Source organism: Cervus elaphus, chromosome 31 (assembly GCF_910594005.1).
Source record: "Cervus elaphus chromosome 31, mCerEla1.1, whole genome shotgun sequence".
NCBI lineage: Eukaryota > Metazoa > Chordata > Mammalia > Artiodactyla > Cervidae > Cervus > Cervus elaphus.
This window is the reverse complement of record NC_057845.1, coordinates 16,698,695-16,723,060: the sequence shown is the minus strand read 5'-3', so window position 1 is coordinate 16,723,060 and position 24,366 is coordinate 16,698,695. Positions and strand designations below refer to the sequence as shown.

The following is a 24,366-nucleotide window of genomic DNA, read 5'->3' as shown; positions in this document are numbered from 1 at the left end:
TCTCATTAAATGATGATTCCTTCCCTCTAGTAATATAGTGTAAAAATTTTTGGTATAATCTTTTGATTTTTATTTATTATTATACACACATTCAAATTTTATAAATCCTGTTATTCTTATTTTAAATATATTAAAATTGGGATAATTTCTCAAAACCCAACTGTTACTGCACTGGTCCAAGCCAGCATAATTATTTGCCTGCATGCATGCTGAATCACTTCAGATGTCTCTGTGACCCTGTGGACCATGGCCCACCATATTCCTCTGTGCATGAGATTCTTCAGGCAAGAATACTGGAGTGGGTTGTCATGCCCTCCTCCAAAGTATTTGCCTAGATTATTGCAAAAAACTTTTTAAATGTTTTAATGCATGCATCCTTGCCGCTTCTTATTCTTATTAAAATGGTGAAATCGGTCCATTGGAAATAAGCTGGATAATGTCACTCTGTTGTTCAGAAGCCTCCAATAGCTTCTACTATCACTTGGAAATCCCTTTATTACCAGAACTGCTTTATATGATAGCATGTGTGTGTGTTAGTTGCTCATTCATGTCCGACTCTTTGTGATCACTTAGACTGCAGCCCATCAGGCTCCTCTGTCAATGGAATTCTTTAGGCAAGACTAGAGTGGGTTGCCATTCCCTTCTCCAGGGTATATTTCTGACCCAGGGATCGAACCTGGGTCTCCCACATTGTGGGCTGATTTTTTTTTTTTTTTTTACCTTCTGAGCCACCTGGGAAGCCCCCAACATGATAGGTCACTTCAAATCTCCATTACTTTAATTTTCCCCTCAAGTCCTACTATGAAGATCAATTAATTTATTCCAAGTAGTACTTCACATTTCCTCCATCAGTCCTTGGGTGCTGGAAGATTTTCAATAGTGTATGTACTATATCCATCTACAACTTCGAATGTACATTGTGAGATATAAATGTAGTGATAGCTATCACAAGTGGCTGTTTTGATCAGCACCTTGGGATACCACATTGCATTATACTCTTCCAATACCTTCTCATAATATTTACAACAATCTGCCCTGTAATATAATTATTTACTAAACGTTCTATATCTGCGTATCCCAGCACACAATTAGAAACTTCTTGAGGGGTGTTTCTTTTTTCTTTCTTGTAGCAAAGGTAACATAAGTTCCCAGACCATCTCTGCTTCTGGCTCTGTTTCCACCATGCTCCCCTTTAATGATAACACCTGTAAATTTTTATCATCTAATGATTGATATATATCAATGTAAATATTGATCATCACAGACCTGTGTGAGCCATAATTTTCTTTTATAATAAAAGAATATAATATAGAAATATAGGCTTTTACCTTCTCTTTTAATGTTTCTGACAAAGTCCACATTGTGTCTTTTTCTTTCTATGGTTTAGGGTTGTAGTGTTCATTCATTCATTCCATACTTTGAAACTGCCTTGATACATCTTTTTGCCCTTGGTAAAGAAATAAATTTTGTTACCATTTGCAACTCCCTTTCTACTATGCATTATTTTATTATCTTGATAACTTAGATCCTCTCTAGAGAGTACCTTCTCTTTTAACTGAAGACTTCTAGCAATTATAAAAAGTTGAGTTTGTATATGCAGAATTGTTTTAATTTGTCTTTTCTTTATGAAGAGATACTTTACCACAAAACAAACAAATTAAATCCAAAGCTAAACAAAATCAGCTCAAGGGAGTTTGTATGTTATACAAAATTTTAATTTTTAGTCATCTTTAAGAGGTAGCTTGTTTCTATGTCTATTTACTGAAAGGATTTGATGAAACTGTTTTGATATTTTTGTTTATACTTATTAGTTTTTAGTATTTATGTGCATGTGTTATATATAGCATTCCAATAAAATGATTTTGTTAATTCCATAATTGTTATACTCTAATACAACTGAGAAGAGTTCAACACAGAGCTAAGAAATATTTTTTATCTTCTTGAGCCTCCTCTCTGAAATGTAGTTTTGAGGCACTGAAGTAAAATATATGAGTCACTCAGTATAGCTATGCATTAAAACAGAGTGTATATTTTCTGTAACACTGCCAATACATATGACAGTAATTGTACACATTATTTTTATAACATTTCTTATATATACAGTGATGTATATATTTAATGTGTATTTGAAATGATGTGAGTTTTTAAAAGAAGGAAAAATGTGCACACACATTGGCAAGTAGTATTCTACTTTGTGATATATGGCTGGTGAAAGTGATACTGTTAATAGCAATGTGTTGTATACCATAAGGATTTGCATATATGTGATAAAACGTTGTCATTAGTGGTAAATTCCTTGTATTTTCTGATGTTAAGTGTGGGACTAGTGACAATTTAAAATACTTGTTAGAGTTCATATTTCCAGGCATATTGGATGAAGAAGGGCTTGATTTATACTCTGATTTTAACAATGACAACAGACAAAATTTATGCCGTGATGGATATCATATGATCCATGGGAGAAGAGAAACAAATGGCACAGAGCCCTGTGATAGTCTGAGTGTCCCATGTAGAGAGTTTCCAGGCTGCTGCCCAAGGGTGAAGAGTCTGACTCTCTTCTCTTGGTTGAGGAGCCAGGGTTCTGAGTTTGAATGATGAGGGTGCTAGAAATCACAGGATGGGGTACCAGAGAGGAGGGAGCTCTGTGGAGAAGAAATTCACACAGAGAGAGCTCCAGAGAGCTTCAGCACTGTCCCCAAGGGTCTTCAGCTGAGTACTGAGACGTGTGTGTGTGAGGAAACTGCAAGGCCACAGAAAGAACCACGGGAATCCTGGAGTGGGCTGCTTTAGTAATGCGGTCGAATTAGTCTTAAACTAAAGACTGTTCCCAGCTTACCTAGCAAAGTTTAAAAGCCTCAAAAGAATAAGATTGTTTTCAAGTAATTTAACAATATCTCATAAAAGAGATCATATATTTATTTATATATATATAATGTATCAGATCACTAAATTTATGTAATACTTATATCACTCAAAGCATATAATTCACAGTATGTGGTATCTAATAAAAATCATGAGGTATACAAGATACATGAAAATGTAACCCATATTAGGGAAATAAAAGCTAAATCAATCAAAAGAAACAGATCTATTGACAAAGGTGATAGTATTCGTAGATAGGAACATTCACATATCCTTTTTCTCCTTCTTTTAATACATATACTGCATATGTATGCAAGGTAGCTGAAAAGCATGAACATAATACAGAGAAATATAACAGCGTAAAAGACTAAATCAAAATTCTAGAGATTTAAAAAAAAACATAAAGGTTAGATTGGATTAACAGAAGATTAGGTACTGCAGAAGAAATGTCTAGTAAAATCAAAGAGAAAAATACAATTTATCCAAATGAAACAGACAGGAAAAAGACCTACTTATACTTGGAGCAGTCATGTGTCTTTTTCATGCTTCCAGTGAGTTGTGGCCAAAGAAGGCTCAGTACAGGGTCCTAATTTATCTCATTAGATAGAGCAAAGAAAGAATGTTCCCAAAATATTTTGTATTTCTTCAAATTGAGGTTTTTTTTATTATAGAACATGTTATAGGGATTTACATAAAGATATACTATCAGGAGAGGATAATGCCTATTGTTAAATTTATTGAATATATACTATGTGTCAGGCACTTTTTAAACATCTCATGTAACATTATTGTACTGCTTCCTGTTGGATACTGCTTTTCAAAAATCCTTCATTTGTCTATAATTTGAACAAGATTTTTTGCCATACCACTTAGATACTGGTCACTAGCTACATCACTGATTGTAATAACATTTATCATATGTCTTGCACTGACCCTACACAAGCTTAAGTAATCCTAATCAGACCTAGGGGAAAGCAGCAAAAGTTCTGTATTGTGTATAAGCCAACCTGCACTGTGATAAATACTGCAAAATAATTACAGCAAAACCTCACTGGCTTTCAATAACGAAATCCATGGATTTGTGAGTGGTCTGCAACAGTATGCTCTAGATTTTAGTTTGGGTCTGATCTGCTCTGTATGTTTTAACAACTGACAAAAATAAAGGGACACATTCCATCTTGGTTAAGTTGTTTAAAAATTTCCATGATAAAATGCATGATGCAAATTTAAAACAAAGACAGGAGGATGGCATAATGAAATCCCACTTTCTATTGCAGCTTCAATTGTTATCAATATTATGCCATTCCAATTATAGTATTTTTAGTATTGCACTTCATCTGTTTTCTAATTGGTTAAGTTTATGTTACAGAGAAAACATTTTAAAATCTGAATTTAAAAAACATTAAAACAAACCTCCCATTTATTCAAAGCCTTGTAATAAAGGAGTCGTCATTTTAGTTATTACATTACTTCCAGAGCAGTACAGTGTAAGCATGTGATATCAATGTTCACAAGTAAGGTCAATTATGTACATAAACCATTGCAATACCTCTGACCATCTTATAATAAATTGTTAAATAGGAAGGATTTCAATGTATAATGTGCCTCATTCTTTTAGATCTCCTTTCTATCTTTGCAGTGTTGTGTGCCCTGAAACTAAAATTTAGCTCAAATAAGATATAACTTTTAGATTTTAATATCTTCTTGGCCTCTTTATCTCTTATTCATTTTTTAATAAGCAGTTGTTGTTACTTTGCTCTTTTCCATTATGAAGGATATACAGAAAAAATTGGAAAAAGCAATGATTATCAAAAACAGTAGTGACCATCTTGTTTTTCATAGTTGCTTAACCTTGAAGAAAGCAATGAAATTTTACATGGATTGATAGCTTGAATCTGTGGGATTTTCCTACTGGCTTTCTATACTAGCCCCACACTTATGGCTTGAATTCCCATGTCCTGAATTTTCTGAAAAATCTTGAGATGAAATACACTGTTCTGTTATCTTTGGATTTGATAAAAGTAGCTATCTTGTCATTCAGAGTAAGCAATAGCATTGCCAGAGTATGATCAGCTATACTACAAACACATTTCTTTTACTCTAATTTATTTGCTTAGAACTCCAGTCACAATGAATAATCATAATAAGTAATAGTGATATAGAAATACAGTTGGGATAATTCATATAACTTTAAGTAACATATAAATTTTGGAAATGTGATGCATAATTATTAATACCCACAGATTTAAAGTCATTGAATAGTAACACAGAGCTTATGTCTGTATAAAACCAAGAAGGCCTATAACCAGTGAAGAAACTGTAAGTTAAGAAATTTTCCTGGACATATTACTCTTTATTTCATCAGTTTACAATCCTTAGAGGAAGGGTAAATGTACATAAGTTTATTTCATAATATGAAAATAGGAATAAAATTAGGAAGGTCAGATCAAGCCCAGAGGAAAGAGGCCTTAATGCTAAGAATAAATATAGGAATCCTATGATTTTGAGAAGTTTGCATAAATTAATTCCAATAACCTTTGGAAAGAGTCTGTTTCCTTTTTTATGCATTTAACAGTTATGTCTTGTTGCTACCTCTACATATTTGAAACTAAATTTAATTTACATTCAATAGAGATGCAATGGAATGCAATTTAAAATAATGCAAACAGAATATCTAATAAAAAATCCACTCCCCCAAAAAATCCAAACCATATAATGAGAAAAAATAATATGTAACCAAAAGGTGAAAACTTGCCTTGCGTCTGTGTATCTTGGGTTCTCCATGGGTTGGTTCTCTATCCGCCCCCAATGTCAGGGGATCCCATGTGCTCTCAGCCTTTTTTTCTACAGCTGCTGTGTTCTCTCAGGTTTTCCAGAAGCCTTCTGGTGGCATATTCTCTCTACAACACTGAATTCTCTCTACACCACTGCCTCTTTCACCATTTCCAGATTCCAGTCCACACTTCAGTGTATCAAGGAATATACCTCTGACTCTAACCCACCCCTTCGATAATATCCCCACAATGAACCTGTGGTATTTTTCAGTTTATTTGTATTTCATTTTTAAAATGATATCTGTCTGCTCATTTAAAGTTAAATTCTGCTAAGGGTGGAAGTTACTCTGTTTTGCTCAGCTTGTATCCCCTGTGCCTGGACACTTATTGTAAAACAATTGCACACATACAAAAAATATTGAGTAACTGACGTGAACCACCATTTCTCAAAAGGCTGAAAGCGTCAGTGACCCTAAAACCATTCAAAGGCATACATGTGAGGAAGAAGGAAGGGAATTCTGACCACCTCAGATGTATTGTTTGCTGCAAATGAATTCTAAATTTGACAATGAAGTCTAGTCAAGTAAAGCCACAAAGTAACCATGATATACGTTATGTAATTTCAAATGTACAACAGTTAAACGAAATGTTTATTTTGTACTAAACTCAAGATAATAGTTTTCACATAGATATTTGATTAAGAGATTAATGAAAGGACAATAAGTGCTATGAATAATCATTTTATAAAAATGCTGAAATACCACACAAGCAAGCAGTTCTTAAGTTGACCTTCAGAAAGGCAGAAGATATATCCAGTCAAATTTCTGAGAGTGTCTTTTTGTAAAAGATTGAAAGAATAATGTACGGTCAGACACTTTACTTTCCAATCATCTTAATGCAGTGATAGAAACTGAAAATACTACATGAACAGCTAATACACCAATTAACCTGTCTCAGTCAAATATCTGATGTCTTAAATGAATCTTCTGTAGGTGGTGAATCAAAGCCAATATATAAATGAATTTTCTTTCAGAAATGGGTAATATATTTTTGTAGCACAGAGAGAAAGATGCCCTTTGGTATATGAAATAAGAAGAAATGACTTTGGTCTTCTAGTCAAATGCATATTGTGCATTATTACAGAGACAGTGCTAACTCTGAAAATGACTTATTTCTCAGGGAATCACACTCCTTCCAGAAATGGAACAAATTCTATTCTTCCTAAATTTCTGTTAATTTCAGCTATATTGTTGCTTATTGTAAAACAATTGCAAACATAGATAAAAATGTTGAGTAACTAAGTGACAGGATCCCCAGTTTTCTCTAAAGTGTCAATGATTCTAAAACAGTTTAACACACAAATGTGAGAAAGAAAAAAGATAGGGCATACTGGCTACCTTAGTATTTTAAATACTACCATTTTTACTAATATTAATAACATGCTAACTTACATGAATAGTTATCTACAAGTCAAAGCTATATCATTGATAACAGGTGATAACCAAAGGACTTGTTTATTTTAAAGGTGGGTAAATTTACTTTTTAATGTGCAGAAGGACAATATTTTCCCTAATGAAAGAAGGATGTTTTACATTATTAATAATGTATCTTATCTACATTCTAATAAATATATTAAGTACAAACTTTTTCATCCATAGTAAAGAATAGCTGAAGAATTACATTTCCTTTATACAATTATATGTATATTTCAGTATGAGTTAATCTGCCTTATAAAAAATTAGCATGTATTGATTCTGTCCTAGATGCTAGTCCAGGTGACTTTCATATGAAGTGTCATTAAAACGTCTTGCATTTGTACAACTATAATATCAACCTGCAGGATAAAATCCAAAGTTTCAGAGAAGACCAGGAAAAAGCAATATGCACCAAGAAATGCATTGCTTTCAAAGAATATTATACACACACACACACACACAGAGTGGTCAATGAGGGATTATGAATATAAATTGATATTTGGCTAAGAAATGGAAAGAATGGTGGTAGAATTCTGCCATATAGATATGAAAGAGATAAAGGGGGAAAGATTAGAAGCAGATATGTGAAGGCTGCTTAAAGAAAGACAGCACAGGATATTCATTGCAGTACAAGTAGTTGAAATTAATTGGAACCTAAATTACTGATACCCGAATTGTAAGGTGTCCTTAAACAGAAAGATAATGCCATATGGAAGTCCATCAACATCAGGCTAAGGAGTTGGCGGAGGCGATATAATTTTATGTGTAATTATAGAAAATTACTGGTGGTGAAACCATCATAAAGTGGTTACAAGAAATAAAAGTTTGTTTTTTTTTAAAAGGCCTTATTCTTAGCTTCACAAAAAATAATTTCTGCAGCTGGAATGATTTTTTTTGCCAAAGAAACATAGGAAATAACATAATGTTGTAGAATTTTGCAGAGTCAGGGAGGCTTTTTTGGTCACATTCTTCCTGAGTGTAATTGTTTTCTCTGAAATCGAGAGACGCCTGTCAATATCCTTCCAACTCAGGGGCACAACTGAAACTCTGAATGGAGAGGGAGAAAGATATGTCTAGGGGAACACAGTTCCTGAAAATTGGAAATGTAATGTCAAGCAAGATGATAAACTGAAATGTATCATTACTTAGAATATAAATAGATGAATAAAGAGGTTCAGCAACTGATCCAAGAGTGAGAACATAGTATAGCATGAGGCATGGGAAATAATTAGTATTAATATCATTCATGGAAAGAAAGATACCTGGGAGAGGGCAGGTGATGCTGGGTGGGTGTGATGCATTCATCTACACATGTTGGTTTGAGATCTGTATCAAATGAACTTTCCCTGCGTGTGATGTATCTTATTTCTGAAGCTCTTATTTTCCTCTCTCCTGAGGGAGAAAGAGTGACTAGAGATCTCGGTGTAGATGTGGTCAGGCTAAGAGTGCTCAAGTGAGATTGAATAAAAAAGCTCTAGAGTCCAGGCCAGAATACAGAGACTTCAAGGAAGCAAGGAGGCTATAATCAAATCCAAAACAAAGGAGGCTGCAACAAAAACTGGGAGAAAAATCAGGATCATGTGGGTGTCCTGAAAGTCAAGGGAAGTCAGCACAGAAGAAAGGAAGGCAAGTTCAATAGAATTTAGCAATGAATGGTGGAGGTGGTTTAGTTGCTAAGTCATGTCCGACTTGTGTGACCCCATGGACTGTAGGCTGCCAGGCTCTTCTGTCCCTGGGGATTCTCCAGGCAAGAAAACTGGAATGGGTTGCCATGGCCTTCTCCAGGGGATCTTCCCAACCTAGGGATTGAACCCAAGTCTCCTGCACCACAGACATACTTTACCAAATGAGCTACCAGGAATTAACAATGAATAGAGGTGCAATAAAGGCCAAAGGATATTGTTTTAGTTATGAAACAGCAGTTAGTTACCTTGTATAACAATTGGCCATTTTACTTTGGCCAATTATTCATTCTTTCTGATTTTTAACTTCTGTGAATACTTGCATTTTGTTTTCTTTCAATTAAGTAAATGGGTTTAGCAGCTGAACATCTTAAAAATTGGCAGAATAGAATGCCCTTCAGATTGAAAACTTCAACTTACTATTTCTTTAGCAATACTTGGAAAGTGGGGAACATATTTTTGACCAAGAAATTTTGGTCTAAGTTGCATCCCTGATATGCTTTTGCTTATTTCTTTATTTGTTAAGACCATTCCTCAAGTAATAAATTGTCAATAATTAATGGGATTATTTAATGATTGCATTCATATATAGAAGTAAAAAAACAAAAAAAGTAACCATATTGTACCCCAATCAACTTGTTTGAAAAGGCCTTTATGATAGTCCAGTGAGGGACTTCCTTGATGATCCAGTGATTAAGAAGCAGGCTTTCACTTGTGTGTCTCTGGGTTTGATCCCCAGTGGAGGAAATAAGATCCCACAAGCCATGCAAAAGCATAGTCTTTTGATATTAAGAAAAATTATTAAACATCATTTTAATAATGCAAAGTATACACATATATTGAAATTTATTTGAATCTGTCATATATAAAATTATACAACCATTATACTCTGTATAATAACATACATATTTCAATTAAATTAATGACATACAATATCCTATTGAACACTAAAATGTTAAATATTAAAAAGAATCAATTCGATAATGGTAGAACAGATGTCTTCAATGAGTTATGAAGTGTTAAAAGTCCACTGTATATCTTGATAGTACAAAGTAAAATTGAATGAATAAACTACCTCTGTTTTAATATGTGTGCTATTAAGATATTTACATGATTTAAGAAGACAATTCTGGATATGCTAATTGTGTTGCACACAATAATTCTTATTTGAAATACAATCTATAGACTATAGGATTATAAGTAATTCCTTGACTTGAGTCATAGTTGTGGAGTATGTGAATAATCATTTCCATGTGGTTTCCAATGACTTCCTTTTAATAGTGTATCTGTGATGCATATGGTACCAGTTCGGCTTATAAGCAATACTGTTGCATTCATTCAAAAATGAAAACTATAAATTCCTCTTAAATTCTTTAACTGTTTACATCTTGGTACATTCTGCATATGTGGTGAAATAAGAAACTAACGTACGGCAGAGGTATTTTTGCTGGTAAGCTGTAGCCAGAGTTAAATAGGCATTGTTGTCATTTTGCTGTTTGCAAAGAACACAGCGGGAAGCCAACAACAAAATCCTTGCACCACCTGGAAGGTCCCTAGCAGAACATACTAGCTTTATAAAAAGCAAGTGAACATCTGAAAAGCAAAGAGCATGCTAAATAAAAAAGGTTGATAAAACATGTTTTTATTATATGCACGTCAGTGTCCCTGTAAGCAAGTGGGCACCTAAAATGGATAAGCTAAAACCAGTGAAGTATAAATATGGAAACAGTGCTCTTTTGAAATAAAAAACTGAATACAGTTAAGAGTGTGTTTTCAACTGTTATGTCAATGATAAATGCAATGTATTTCATCATCACTTTACACAAAATAAGCATGAAATCTTCCTTTTTCCCCGAATCAATGTAAACAGAGCCCAGACGGACGTATCGAAGTCAAAGGGCAGCATGGAAGTTCATCACTGCACATTAAAGATGTGGACTTGTCAGATTCGGGGAGATACGACTGTGAAGCAGCAAGTAGAATTGGAGGGCACCAAAAGAGCATGTACCTTGATATTGAATGTAAGTTATTTTCATTTTTTCAGTTGTGTATTAAGACAACATTTTTCTTCTTTGAAAAACATGAAATTTTGTAGGAAAATCAAAACACAGAGGTAGTTCATGTTGCAGTATTTGATGCATAACATTAGAAGGAATGTAGCCAAAGTCAGTTATTAGAGACATCTAGTGGAGGTTATGGGAGATTTCACAATATAGATTTGACTGTATTTAATAGTCTTAATACTGCTTACCCTAAAAATTGCAACTTTTTAATAGAATGTTTAGCCTAAATCACAATGTAAACAGAACTATATTAGTTATCAGTAATTGATCAACATCTCCTTAGATTTTTATCTGTTTATTCCTAATATTATTGGTCCTGTGTTTCATGTATTAGTGAGAATTTCATTTCTCATTCAAGTTTTGTTGAATTATTTCACATCCTCATAAATTATTGAATAATATTTAAAATACAGTATTTAGGATACTCTGTTTTACAAGGACTGATTGTGAACCAAATTCAAGTTGTTTTTGATTACAGGTGCAGTCCTTTTTTGCTTTAAAAAGCTTACATATTAGTTTATTCAGCTTTTTCTGGAATTGTTCTCTAAGTAGTACTTTAACTGCATCCCACAAATAGTGGTTTATTGTGTTTCTCTTGGCTGTCAGTTGAAAATAATTTATATTTTTGTAGATTGTTTCATCATTGATCAATTTTATTTGTGAGGATATGTTTAGCCTTCAGATATTTAGCATTTCCCTAGATATTTTACTGTTACTAATTTCTAATTTAATTCAGTTTTGCTTCAAAAATATTCTCTATATGGTTTTGATTATTGTTGTATTTTTTGAAGTTTGTTTAATGTCCCAGCATATGATCTGTCTAGTGAATACATAATATGTACTTGAAACACATATATGTTCTTTATATCTTCCACGTATTCACCAAATCTGTTTTGTTCTATTAGAGTGATGGTTGTTAAAATCCTCTACCATAGTTGTGAACTTTTTTCTCTCTCTCTTTAATTCTGTTTATTTTTGCATTTTGTTTATTTTGAGGCCCAGTGACACAATATACATTTATAGTCTGTATCTTCTCTTAGTGTCTTGTTGTTGATATAACCAGTGAACATGAATTCACTTGCTGTAAACAATACCATGTATTATTTTAAACTCTTAATATCAGAGGTAAGAAATGATTCTTACTGGGATAAAATCAAGTGTTTGTAGGGTTGTGTTTCTTTGTGGAGGCTCTACAGTTTCTAGAATATGCCCACATTTCTTAACTTGCAGTCTCCTTCCATCTTCAAAGCCGGTAATGGTACAATGAGTCTCACATCACATCACTACATTGATTCTGCTTCCTTCCTCACATTTTCTCTATCTTTGACTTGCCTGCCATTTCATTGGACCCACATTGGATAATCCTGGATAATCTTCTCAACCCAGCATCCTTAATTTAGTCACAGCTGCAAAGTTCCTTGGCCCATGTAAATTAATGTGCTCAAAGGTTCGGGATGTACTTAATCTTTGGTGAATCATTTTTCTCTCTCTAATGTATGTCTTCCTCATGAATGGTTCATTTTCTCCACTAATCCCTGACTAGATGTGTTTTGTCTGATGTACGAATAGCTATTCAGGCTCTCTCAGAGTTAATAATCTGACACTTTATATTAAATGTAAAAGCTTTGCAATAATACAGATACCTTTACAAGTGCTCCACACTGATCTTTTAAAAATTTTTTGATGTCATATGTATTACATCCATATTCATCTTAATTAGACTCTCACCAGAAATTATGATGTTTTGTTTTAATGAATTATAGCTATATTAAGGAACTTGAAAGGGAAAAACATTATTTACTCATGGTTTTATCATTTCTTTTTTGTCTTCTTCCATCCTTACAGACCCAGATTTTCCTCTGATATTATTGTCCTCCAGTCTAAGGATTTTTCTTTTCCATTTATTGTAGAGCATGATTGTTGGGGATATCATCTATTATTTTTTATTATTATCATTTTCATCTGAAAATGTTCTCCCTCTGTATCATTCCTGATGATTTTTTTTTCCCTTGGAAGGAATTCTGGGTTGTCATTTCTTTAAAGATGAGGTTCCTCTGTCTTCTCATCTCCTTGGATTCTGATGATAAATCCATGGCAGTTTGATTTATTTATCCCTTCTATGCAATGTGTCATTTTTCTAAAGCTGATTTCAATTTATTTTCTTCATCTTTGTTGCTTATAATTTTGACTAGGATATGTCTAGGTGTGATTTTCTTTGTGTTTATCCTGTTTGGGGTATACTGAATTTCTCGAATCTGTAAATTTATGTTTGTCAATATATTTGACAGTTTTTAATATATAAATATTTATTCTGTTCTAATCTCTTTCTCATCTCTAGGACTTTTAACTACAAACATATAGACTTTTTGACTCAAAGATCTCTGAGACACTGTTCAGTGTTACGAATCTTATGCTTCACTATTCTTTATATTAGACAATATCTGTTGTTTGATTTTCAAGTTAACTGATTCTCTGCTGATAATCTCCTTACTGCTACTGAGTCCATTCAGTTAAGCTTTTGTTTTATTTAAGATATTAATTTTTTTAGCTCTAAATTTCTATTTATTTTTCTATTTTGTATTTTTTGTTTTTCTGCTGAGATTTCCTATATATACCTTTATTTTGTATATGTTTTTGTTTACCTCATTCAACATAGTTAAATTCAGTTCAGTTCAGCTCAGTCGTGTCCGACTCTTTGCAACCCCATGAATTGCAGCACAACAGGCCTCCCTGTCCATCACCAACTCCCGGAGTTTACTCAAACTCATGCCCATCGAGTCGGTGATGCCATCCAACCATCTCATCCTCTGTCGTCCCCTTCTCCTCCTGCCCCCAATCCCTCCCAGCATCAGAGTCTTTTCTAATGTGTCAACTCTTTGCATCAGGTGGCCAAAGTACTAGAGTTTCAGCTTCAGCATCAGTCCTTCCAATGAACACCCAGGACTGATCTCCTTTAGGATGGACTGGTTGGGTCTCCTTGCAGTCCAAGGGACTCTCAAGAGTCTTCTCCAACACCACAGTTCAAAAGCATCAATTCTTCGGCACTCAGCTTTCTTCGCAGTCCAACTCTCACATCCATACATGACCACTGGAAAAACCATATCCTTGACTAGATGGACCTTTGCTGGCAAAGTAATGTCTCTGCTTTTTAATATGCTGTCTAGGTTGGTTATAACTTTCCTTCCAAGGTTAAATTAGCTGCTCTAAAATCCATATTTAATATTTGTAACATTTGAGGTATCTTGGAGTGTGCATATGTTAATTGTATTTTCCCTTTAGAATTGTTCATATTCTCCTGGTTCATGGAATGTTGAGAAAGATTGCATTGTGTCATGGATACTATAAATATTATCCTGTGCAGACTCTGGGTCTCAACAACCATCTGGAAAAAAGTATTTTAAGTAGATAATCATCCCTGAGTTCTGTGTTGTCTCCTGTAATCAGTTATTCAAATATCAGTTGATTTCTTAATGTCTTTGCTATGCATTTTGTATCTGTTCTAAGTATGTAGAGTTCAGAGTTTAGGCTGAGTATTCTGTGGTTTTATACCCAGAATCATGGCATCTCCTTCTCAGACTCTTGTCTGGGGTAATCCCCACACTATCCAACCTGTATTGGCTTCTTTCCAGAGTACCTCTATATTTCTGGATGTGTTTTATGTCCAGAATCACTTTGAAACTCCTTATCTAGCACCTTCCCTCTAGACATAGCAATGAGGCTGGGGAAAAAAAAAACGAAAACAAGGAAACTAGTTTTCATCCCCATCCACAACCCCAATTTTGTTTTGCTCCCCCTACAGAAGCATTAGGGTAGTGCTGTTGCTATTGTTTTGTTTGATTTGTGCTATTTCCAGTCTTTTTAATTATCACCAATAGGGAAGTTGGGCTATCATAGGCATGCTCTGCAAGCAATTTTTAATTTGTTTCCTCCACTCATTTTTTTTTTTTTATAAGCATATTGGCTGAACTGCTAAAGAATCCGCCTGCAATGCAGGAGACCTGGGTTCGATCCCTGGGTGGGGAAGATCCCCTGCAGAAGAGAATGGCAACCCACTCCAGTATTCTTGCCTGGAGAGAGAATTCCATGGAGAGGAGCCTGGCAGGGCTACAGTCCATGGGATTGCAGAGTGGAACATGACTGAGCAACTCACACACACACACACACACACACACAGAGCTTTAAATAAACCATTACCCTGATCAAAAGATTGTTCAATTGCAAAGACCTAAGAAGAAGTTGAGTTCTTTTCTCTCCTTCAGTGTATCAATCTTCTATGTTGTCAATTTTATTTAATTTGACATTTTTATCTATACTCATATGAAATCTACCTGAAAAGTATAGTAAGTTCTAAGTATGTGAATTATTTCAAATTCTAAATTGTGACATGGGGTCTAGTGGTTTGACCTTGGGTCAGTACCTGGTCAGGGAACTGAGATTCAGTAAGCTCTATGCTGTGTCTTAAATAAATGAATGGCTTTAGCTGAGGTTTAGACTTAGATATTCAGATTTTTAATGGTATCTTTTACCTCCAAGGGCTTCCCAAGTGGTGCTAGTGGTAAAGAACCCACCTTCCAAGGCAGGAGACATAAGAGATGGGTTCTATCCCTGGGTCAGGAAGATCCCCTGGAGAAGGAAATGGCAACCCACTCAAGTATTCTTGTCTGGGGAATCCCAGTGTCAGAGGAGCCTGGCAAGGGAATAATTCTTCTGATTAAGGCTGAATTTCATGTAAAGCAAATGAAAATATTTATAAATACACTATCAAACTTGAGTCATGCATTCTGTTGACATATTTCCTTTTTCGCAGTTTCTAAATGAGAGGCCTTTTGCTTGTGGATTTAACATACACATCCTGTGTCTAAGCTGCGGCCTCTTGTTTTCTTCCCATGATGAGTCTCTTCTAAATATCTGTTACATATGAATTGAGAATCTCTGGAAGTCTAGCTTCCTCTTTGATTAAACTGGATTCTTATAGTATTTCTTTATATGCTTTACTCAAAATATTCTATTTTTCACAATCAAATGTATTCATTAATTCCACAATGTTGAAAGTCCAGCTCATTTTTGAAATTTTATGATACATTTAAGAATGAATTTTAGCTTCATAGCAAGACATAAATGTGCCCGTGTATGTGCCCAACCTTTACTCTGTGATAGGCATATGAGATTATTACCTTCTAGGTACTTAATATAATTTATTAAAACTGAACCCTGAAAAAAAGTTTTAAAATGGATGAATATTATGGTGACAATTTATTTATGGTTAGTTATATATTTAAAAGTTATTTATGGTTAGTTATATTCTAGTAGGGGCTTTAGAAGTGGCACTAGTTTTAAGAACCTGCCTGCCACTTCAGGAGACTGAATGAGATGTAAAAGAGATGCAAGCTCAATCCCTGGGTCAGGAAGATCCCCTGGAGGAGAGCATGGCAACCCACTCCAGTATTCTTGCCTGGAGAATCCCATGGACAGAGGAGCCTCACAGGCCACAGTCCATAAGATCTCAAGGAGTCAGACATCACTGAAGTAACTTAGCAAACACACATATTCTAGTAAAAGATAAATGTATACTTAGATAGAAAATAAAATGATTATTCATCTTAATGTCATTAATTGCTAAAATTCATATGTTTTTCATGTAGCAGGAACACTGTAAATGCCATTCGTCTATGTTGTGGTTCGGTTGCTAAGTTATGTCAGACTCTTTGTGACCCCATGGACTGCAGCACACCAGGCTCCTCTGTCTTCCTCTGCTTCCTGGAGTTTGTTCAATTTCATGTCGATTGAGTCAGTGATGCTATCTAATCATTTCATCCTCTGCCACCCCCTTCTCTTTTTGCCTTCAATCTTTCTCAGTGTCAGGGTCTTTTCCAGTGAGTTGGTTCTTTGCATCAGGTGGCCAAATAACTGAAGTTTCAACTTCAGCAATGAGTCCTTCCAGTGAATATTCAGGATTGATTTCCTTTAGAATTGACTGATTTGATCTCCTTGCTTTCTGAGGAACTCTCAAGAATCTTCTCGAACAACACAGTTCAAAAGCATGAATTCTTTAACGCTCAGCCTTCTTTATGGTTCAACACACACATCCATACATGACTACTGGAAAAAGCATAGCTTTGACTATATGGACCTTTGTCGGCAAAGTGATGTCTCTGCTTTTCAAAATTCTGTCTAGATTTGTCATAGGTTTCCTTCCAAGGAGCAAGCATCTTTTAATTTCATGGGTGCAGTCACTATCTGCAGTGATTTTGAAGCCCAAGAAAATAAAATCTGTCACTGCTTCCACCTTTTCCCCTTCCATTTGTCATGAAGTGATGGGACAGGATGCCATGATCTTAGTTTTTTTCACCCTCATCAAGAAGCTCCTTAATATATTTCAGTGGAATGTAGTGGCATCAGAAGTTATTCATGTGAATAAATATTTACATTTTAGAAATGATAAGAATATTTTCATTCTCTATCTTTGACTCAAAACAATATAAAATTATAAACATTACAAAGAAATTATACATTGTCACAAACATTTTACCAAAATAGTCTTTACTATGTAATTCAAGAAACTAAATTGTAATATTGTAAGAATGAGTGGGAAAGAATTGAGCCATTTATAATTTGATACCAACCACATTTGTTACAGTAATACTAAACTTAGAAGGTGTTTAAAAGATTACATCTTTTTTGTTGTTGCTCAAAACCTCTTTTATGTTTCAGTTTAAGCAGACTCCTTGGCATCCTGCCAGTTCACTTTCAATATTCCAAAGGCATTACCCTTTCTAAGAAGCAGGAGTTGAACTAGAGTTCCAATTTATAAAACACAGGAGATAACAGGCGTGTGATATGTAGTTGAACGCAATAAGCACCGATTACATAGCATGTTTGATTACAATTAGAGTATCATTAAGTTTTGTGATGAGGTACTCATTACTTATTATCTATTAATTAGATTTAATTATTTTGTGTGACAAATTTAATTTAACAGTTACATGGTAACAATGCCTGTTACAAAATATTGAATTTTTCATTTGCATTTTTTTCTCATTGAGCTCTCTGCACCTGCTTTTATTTCTTGTTAGAGATAATAGCAATATTTAAATGCATTTTCTCCTGTATAAAAGGGGTTAGCTGTATCAGAAAACTCTTAAGGATATAGAGAGATTAATTCATCTTTTAATACAGATTCATGTTACTTCCATACATATTCCATTTATCGTATCACACAATTATTTCCTCAAGATTTGGAATCACTCAAAATAACTAATTCTGGTAGCATTCTCTGCTACATGTACTGGATGAGGTGGGTAAGGTGTGACCATGATTTTAACATTTAAAAGTAGTATCCTAATAAGCAAATAGAAATTAGAAAAGCTCCTTGTTCGTAGCAGACAGGCATTTTATATCTGTGATTAAAATCTTGTCTTATGAACCTACCTTATGCACTCACCATAATACATTTAAATTGTTCAAACTTTAAAGAAGATGGCGCACTTATAGAAGTAATTTGGTTCTAATACCAGCAATTACTTAGATTTTATATCCAACATGATACTTTCAGTGACAACACCTGAAAGAAATATAAAGTTTATGTCTACAGCCAGAAGATAAGAAAATAAGAAGAGAAAGAAAGGTGAAGAGATCATTTTACTGCTCATCTGTATTTTTTAACCCAGACTTTACATGAAGCCTCTGTGAAAACTTGAAAGATCTAGCATTCTTCATGTGTACACATACTATAACTTACTCTCGTTTTATCACATTTGTGTCTATTTCTGACAGATATAATTGATGCAGATTAAATCTTGTGAAAATGTACTTTATAGATTATGATCATGAAAAGTTGTTCAGGAATTTTAGGAAATATTTAACCCTTGAAAAGATACATCTTAGATATGAGTAACTATCAACAAACAGATGAAATAATCATTTTGTGTAACTACTGGATTTATCACTACCTCTTGGCACTTACTTAATTTCCCAGAAATATCAAACCCAAGCTTCAATTCACCAAATGTTTCTGCCCTTCCTCTGGAATGAAGACCTTGTCTCAGTGATCCCAGTTCTCCCTGGTACAGTGAATGTCCTAGCTTGTGCAGCTATAATGAAATATCTTAGGCTGGGTGGCTTTAACGTAACCTTTTATTTCTCATGATCTGGAGGCTGGAAAGCCAGTATCAGGATGCCATAATGTTTAAGTTCCTGGTGAGTGCTCTTTTGAAGGTTATCATCACATGGCCTTTCCTTCATATAGAAAAAGAGACACTTCCTCTCTCTTCATCTTTCTTTAAGGGCATTAACCCCATGATGAGGGTTCTATTCTTATGACTTCATCTAAAATTAATTACTTGCAAAAACCCCACCTCTAAGCCCTATTACATGGAGGATTAGGGATCAATGTGTCAATTTGGAGGGGACACAAAATCCATTCATAAGAATGAACTTTCTGTGTTTGACAGAGAAAACCACATCACAGATAGAACTTTACAGGACTAGGCTGCACATTAAAGTCACATCTTTCCAATCCTTCACTGGTATCACTGAGTTTTATCATCTTGAAGATCCTGAGAAATATGCCAAGACCTTGTGGTAGACTGCTTACAGCCTGTCTGAGTCTGTTTGAGCTGCTGTAATAAAGTACCGTAAACTGGGTGACTTACGAAAAACAGAAATCAGTTTCTCACAGTTCCGGAGACTGGAAATCCGAGATCAGGGAGCCAGCATGGTTGGGTTCTGGTGAGGACCTTTTCCAATTACAGACCACTGTCTTCTGGTTCTATCTTCCTATGATGTAGAGTAGAATCTGAGGAAAAAGCTCTCTCCTAACTCCTTGGGGCATGGATCTGGCTCATAGGAGCTACATCCTATAAACTTATCTATTCCTAATCACCTCTCCAAAGCCACACCTCCTGATCCCATCACATTGGAACAGTGAATTTTATGGGAACACTGACCTTCAGTCCATAACAGTGCTTCCCCTTCCTCTCCTCCTTCTTAGGATGTGGAGTTAGTAGGTTTGTCTTCTTGGATTTATTATCTGATTCCTTAGTCTAGAATAGCATGACCATCAAACGTTAAGGTACCTAATTCTTGAAAAAGACCAGCCCAACAATTTGAATCTAATCAGTCATAATTCTGTGGCCATAAAGACATAAATCTGAATTTTGGGGTTGAATTTCAGTGGAGCAAAGGCAAGAACAAGCTTTTGTTTTAATACTGTCCAGGTATGGTTGATATTAAGCCAGCTCACAGTACGTGATGGTGTGAACTTGATAGCAATTTTTCTTTTTAATATATTGGACTTTGCTAAAATAATATTTACAGTCATAGTAACATGAGCTATTTTTAGATTTTAATGGATCCACTGGGTCTAATCCTGGGACATTGGTCAAGTGATTTAAATTACCAAAGCTTCAGTGTTTTGGTGTGTAAAGCAGAAGAATTGTCTCTAAATATATTATTTTATTAATTGTTGTTGTTTAGTTGCTAGGCATGTCTGTCCCTTTTGAGACCCCGTGGACAGTAGCTGGCCAGGCTCATCTGTCCATGGGAATTCCCAGGGAAGAATATTAGAGTGGATTGCCATTTCCTTCCTCCAGGGTATCTTCCCAACCTAATGATTGAACCCAGATCTCCTGCCTAATCAGGTGGGTTCTGTACCACTGAGCCACCAAGGAACCCTGAGTTTAAGCATACTAAGGTTCAAATTTTAGTTACATTCTGTCATTCAATAATATTTATCCAGGCATGTACTACACACCAAGCACTTTTACAGGTGTTGAGAATGTAGAATTATAATAAACAAAAACAATAGACTCTATGGGCCTTACATTCTAGCAATGAAAACCAATGATGAACAAAACAAAGTAGCAAAATATATGAGAATCAATGAAAATGGCTCAGGGGAAGAAAAAATAAATAAAGCCATGCGGTTAGATACATCATCAGCTAATGTCACAATACATATACATAGTAAACACTCCAAAACTCAGTGACACGAATTAATACTTCTCTTGCTCAACTGGAACCAGCTGACCCTGAAAAGGGAGCTCTACTGCAAGCACCGACACTTAACTCCATGTTAGGGGTCCAGTAACACCTGAAACCAGACTTAAGAGGTGGCAACTACAGGGAGGAAATATACCATGGAGATGGCAGAAGCACAAGAGTGCAACTCAATAAAGAAAGCAAATTTCAAGCATTTACTCCTCTCACATTGTAAAAGTCATGTGGTTAATCCTAACTAATATCCATCCAGCAGGGAAATGCACTCCTGTTATACCTAGAGGGCTTCCGGAGAGAATACTGGCTGAATAAAACAAGCTATATCAGGGGTTCATGCTTATGAGTGAAATTTCAGGTAGTTAATTTTAAAACAATATTTTGGTTTTGAGAATAGGTATGTTAACACATTTCTCTTAAGTTGTTTTAGACCCGCTTATGTTATCACCACATATGGAATAAGAAAAATGAACATACTTTACAATAGGTTGTTTTAAAGACATTAAAGAAGGAAGTAATATTTGTATATCTTCATTTAAGAAACATCATAATAATTACTTGGTTTCATAATAATTATTGTGTAACACTAGAAGCAGTGTATTAACATTGTTTTTCAAACATGTGAAAAGACTGAAAGAGCACAAAATATTGCAAAATATCTAGGAAGCTGGGATCTACTTATGTGAAACTGCTTAGAAAACATGACATAATTTAATGCACATATAGTTAAATATGTATCATAGAGATTATACAACTGAGCAGTAATAAAGAAAAAAAATTCTCTTAGAAAAGTGAAATTATCATGGTATCTTAAAGAAGTGGAACAGAGAATCAGATAATGATGATTCAGTACCTATATAATTTTAAAACCTATATTGCTCATTTGACTTATTCTATTTATTCAAATAAGCCCCTTTATTTTGTGGGATATATTTATATGGTCATCTGTAGTAAAATGTCATCTCTCCTTTAGTGATGTCGCTCGGTCCTGTCTGACTCTTTGTGACCCCATGGACTGTAGCCTACCATGCTCCTCCATCCATGGGATTTCCTAGGCAAGAGTCCTGGAGTGGGTTGCCATTTCCTTCTCCAGAGGATCTTCCCAACCCAGGGATCAAACCTGGATCGCCCACATTGTAGGCAGACACTTTACCATTTGAGCCACCAGGGGATCATACATGCTGTCTTTTAGTATTGCTGTCAAACTGTTTCTGCCCCTGTGATGAAGATGAAGACTTAGTGAGAGTAAATAACCTCTTTAAATGATTATTTTTAGCACTATAGTTATCTAAAAATACTTCATAAACAGAATTTCAAAGAGTTCTTGTTAACATACAAATATTAACAATTCAATGACAATCCTCTTTGTTTAGGGACATCTTGTTTTCTTGGGCCTACTAAAATATCTTTTGACATCCAATTCCATTAAGTTCAGTTTAGAACATGTGTCCGACTCAGCAACCCCATGGACTACAGCAGGCCAGGCCTTCCTGTCCATCACCAACTCCCAGAATTTACTCAAACTCATGTCCATTGAGTTGATGCTATCCAACTGTCGCATCCTCTGTTGTACCCTTCTCCTGCTGCCCTCAATCTTTCCCAGCAACAGGGTCTTTTCAAATGAGTCAGTTCTTCACATCAGGTGGCCAAAAATTGGAGATTCAGCTTCAACATCAGTCTTTCCAATGATTATTCAGGACTGATATCCTTTAGGGTGGACTGGTTGGATCTCCTTGCAGTCCAAGGAACTCTCAAGAGGCTTCTCCAGCACCACAGTTCAAAAGCATCAATTCTTCGGTGCTCAGCTTTCTTTATAGTCCAACCCACATCCATATATGACCACTGGAAAAACCATAGCCTGGACTAGATGGACCTTTTTTGGCAAAGTAATGTCTCTGCTTTATAACATGCTATCTAGTTTGATCAGAACTTTTCTTCCAAGGAGTAAGCATCTTTTAATTTCATGGCTGCAGTCACCATCTGCAGTGATTTTAGAGGCCCCAAAAAATAAAGTCAGCCGCTGTTTCCACTGTTTCCCCATCTATTTGCCATTAAGTGATAGAACCGGAGGCCATGATCTTAGTTTTCTGAATGTTGAGTTTTAAACCATTTTTTCCACTCTCCTTTCACTATCATCAAGAGGCTCTTTAGTTCTTCTTTGCTTTCTGCCATAAGGGTGGTGTCATCTGCATATCTGAGGTTATTGATATTTCTCCTGGCAATCTTGATTTCAGCTTGTGCTTCATCTAGCCCAGCGTTTCTCATGATGTACTCTGTGTATAAGTTAAATAAGCAGGGTGACAATATACAACCTTGACGTACTCCTTTTCTTATTTGGAACCAGTCTGTTCCATGTCCAGTTCTAACTGTTGCTTCCTGACCTGTATACAGTTTTCTAAAGAGGCAGGTCAGGTGGTCTGGTATTCCCATCACTTTCAGAATTTTCCACAGTTTATTGTGATCCACACAGTCAAAGGCTTTGGTGTAGTCAATAAAGCAGAAATAGATGTTTTTCTGGAATTCTCTTGCTTTTTCGATGATGCAACAGATGTTGGCAATTTTATCTCTTGTTCCTCTGCCTTTTCTAAAAGCAGCTTGAACATCTGGAAGTTCATGGTACACATATTGCTTAAGCCTGACTTGGAGAATTTTGAGCATTACTTTGTTAGCATGTGAGATGAGTGCAATTGTGTGGTAGTTTGAGCATTCTTTCACATTGCCTTTCTTTGGGATTGGAATGAAAACTGACCTTTTCCAGTCCTGTGGGCACTGCTGAATTTTCCAAATTTGTGGGCATATTAACTGCAGAAGTTTCACAGCATCATCTTTCAGGATTTGAAATAGCTTAACTGGAATTCCATCACCTCCACTGGCTTTGTTCCTAGCGATGCTTTCTAAGGCCCACTTGATTTCACATTCCAGGATGCCTGACTCTAGGTGAGTGATCATACCCTCATGATTATCTGGGTTGTGAAGATCTTTTTGGCGTAGTTCTTCTATGTTTTCTACCACCTCTTCTTAGTATCTTCTGTTTCTGTTAGGTCCATATCATTTCTGTCCTTTATTGGCCCATCTTTTCATGAAATATTCCCTTGGTATCTCTAATTTTCTTGAAGAGATCTCTAGTCTTTCCCATTCTATTGTTTTCCTCTATGTCTTTGCATTGATCACTGAAGACAGCTTTCTTATCTCTCCTTGCTATTCTTTGGAACTCTGCATTCAAATGGGTATATCTTTCCCTTTCTCCTTTGCTTTTATCTTTTTTCTTTTCACAGCTATTTGTAAGGCCTCCTCAGACAATCACTTGCTTTTTTGCATTTCTTTTTCTTGGAGATGGTCTTGATCCCTGTCTCCTGTACAGTGTCATGAACCTCTGTCCATAGTTCATCAGGCCCTCTGTCTATCAGATCTAGTCCCTTACATCTATTTCTCACTTCCACTGTATAATCCTAAGGTGAGAAATATTTCAAATGGAGGGGATTAAATAAGTAGTCAAGAAGGAGTAGCAATTCTTGTA

The 24,366-nt window shown here is 35.3% G+C and overlaps 1 protein-coding gene across 2 annotated transcripts in view; it reads left to right on the top strand.

Annotated features, from left to right (window-relative positions):
- NCAM2 (neural cell adhesion molecule 2) overlaps positions 1-24,366 on the top strand; it is a 530,165-nt gene that overhangs the window by 384,058 nt on the left and 121,741 nt on the right. For both annotated transcript variants that reach the window (XM_043892666.1, XM_043892667.1), the window contains exon 9: positions 10,664-10,814. In XM_043892666.1, the coding sequence (XP_043748601.1) occupies positions 10,664-10,814 (151 nt within the window). The remainder of the gene's footprint in view (positions 1-10,663; positions 10,815-24,366) is intronic.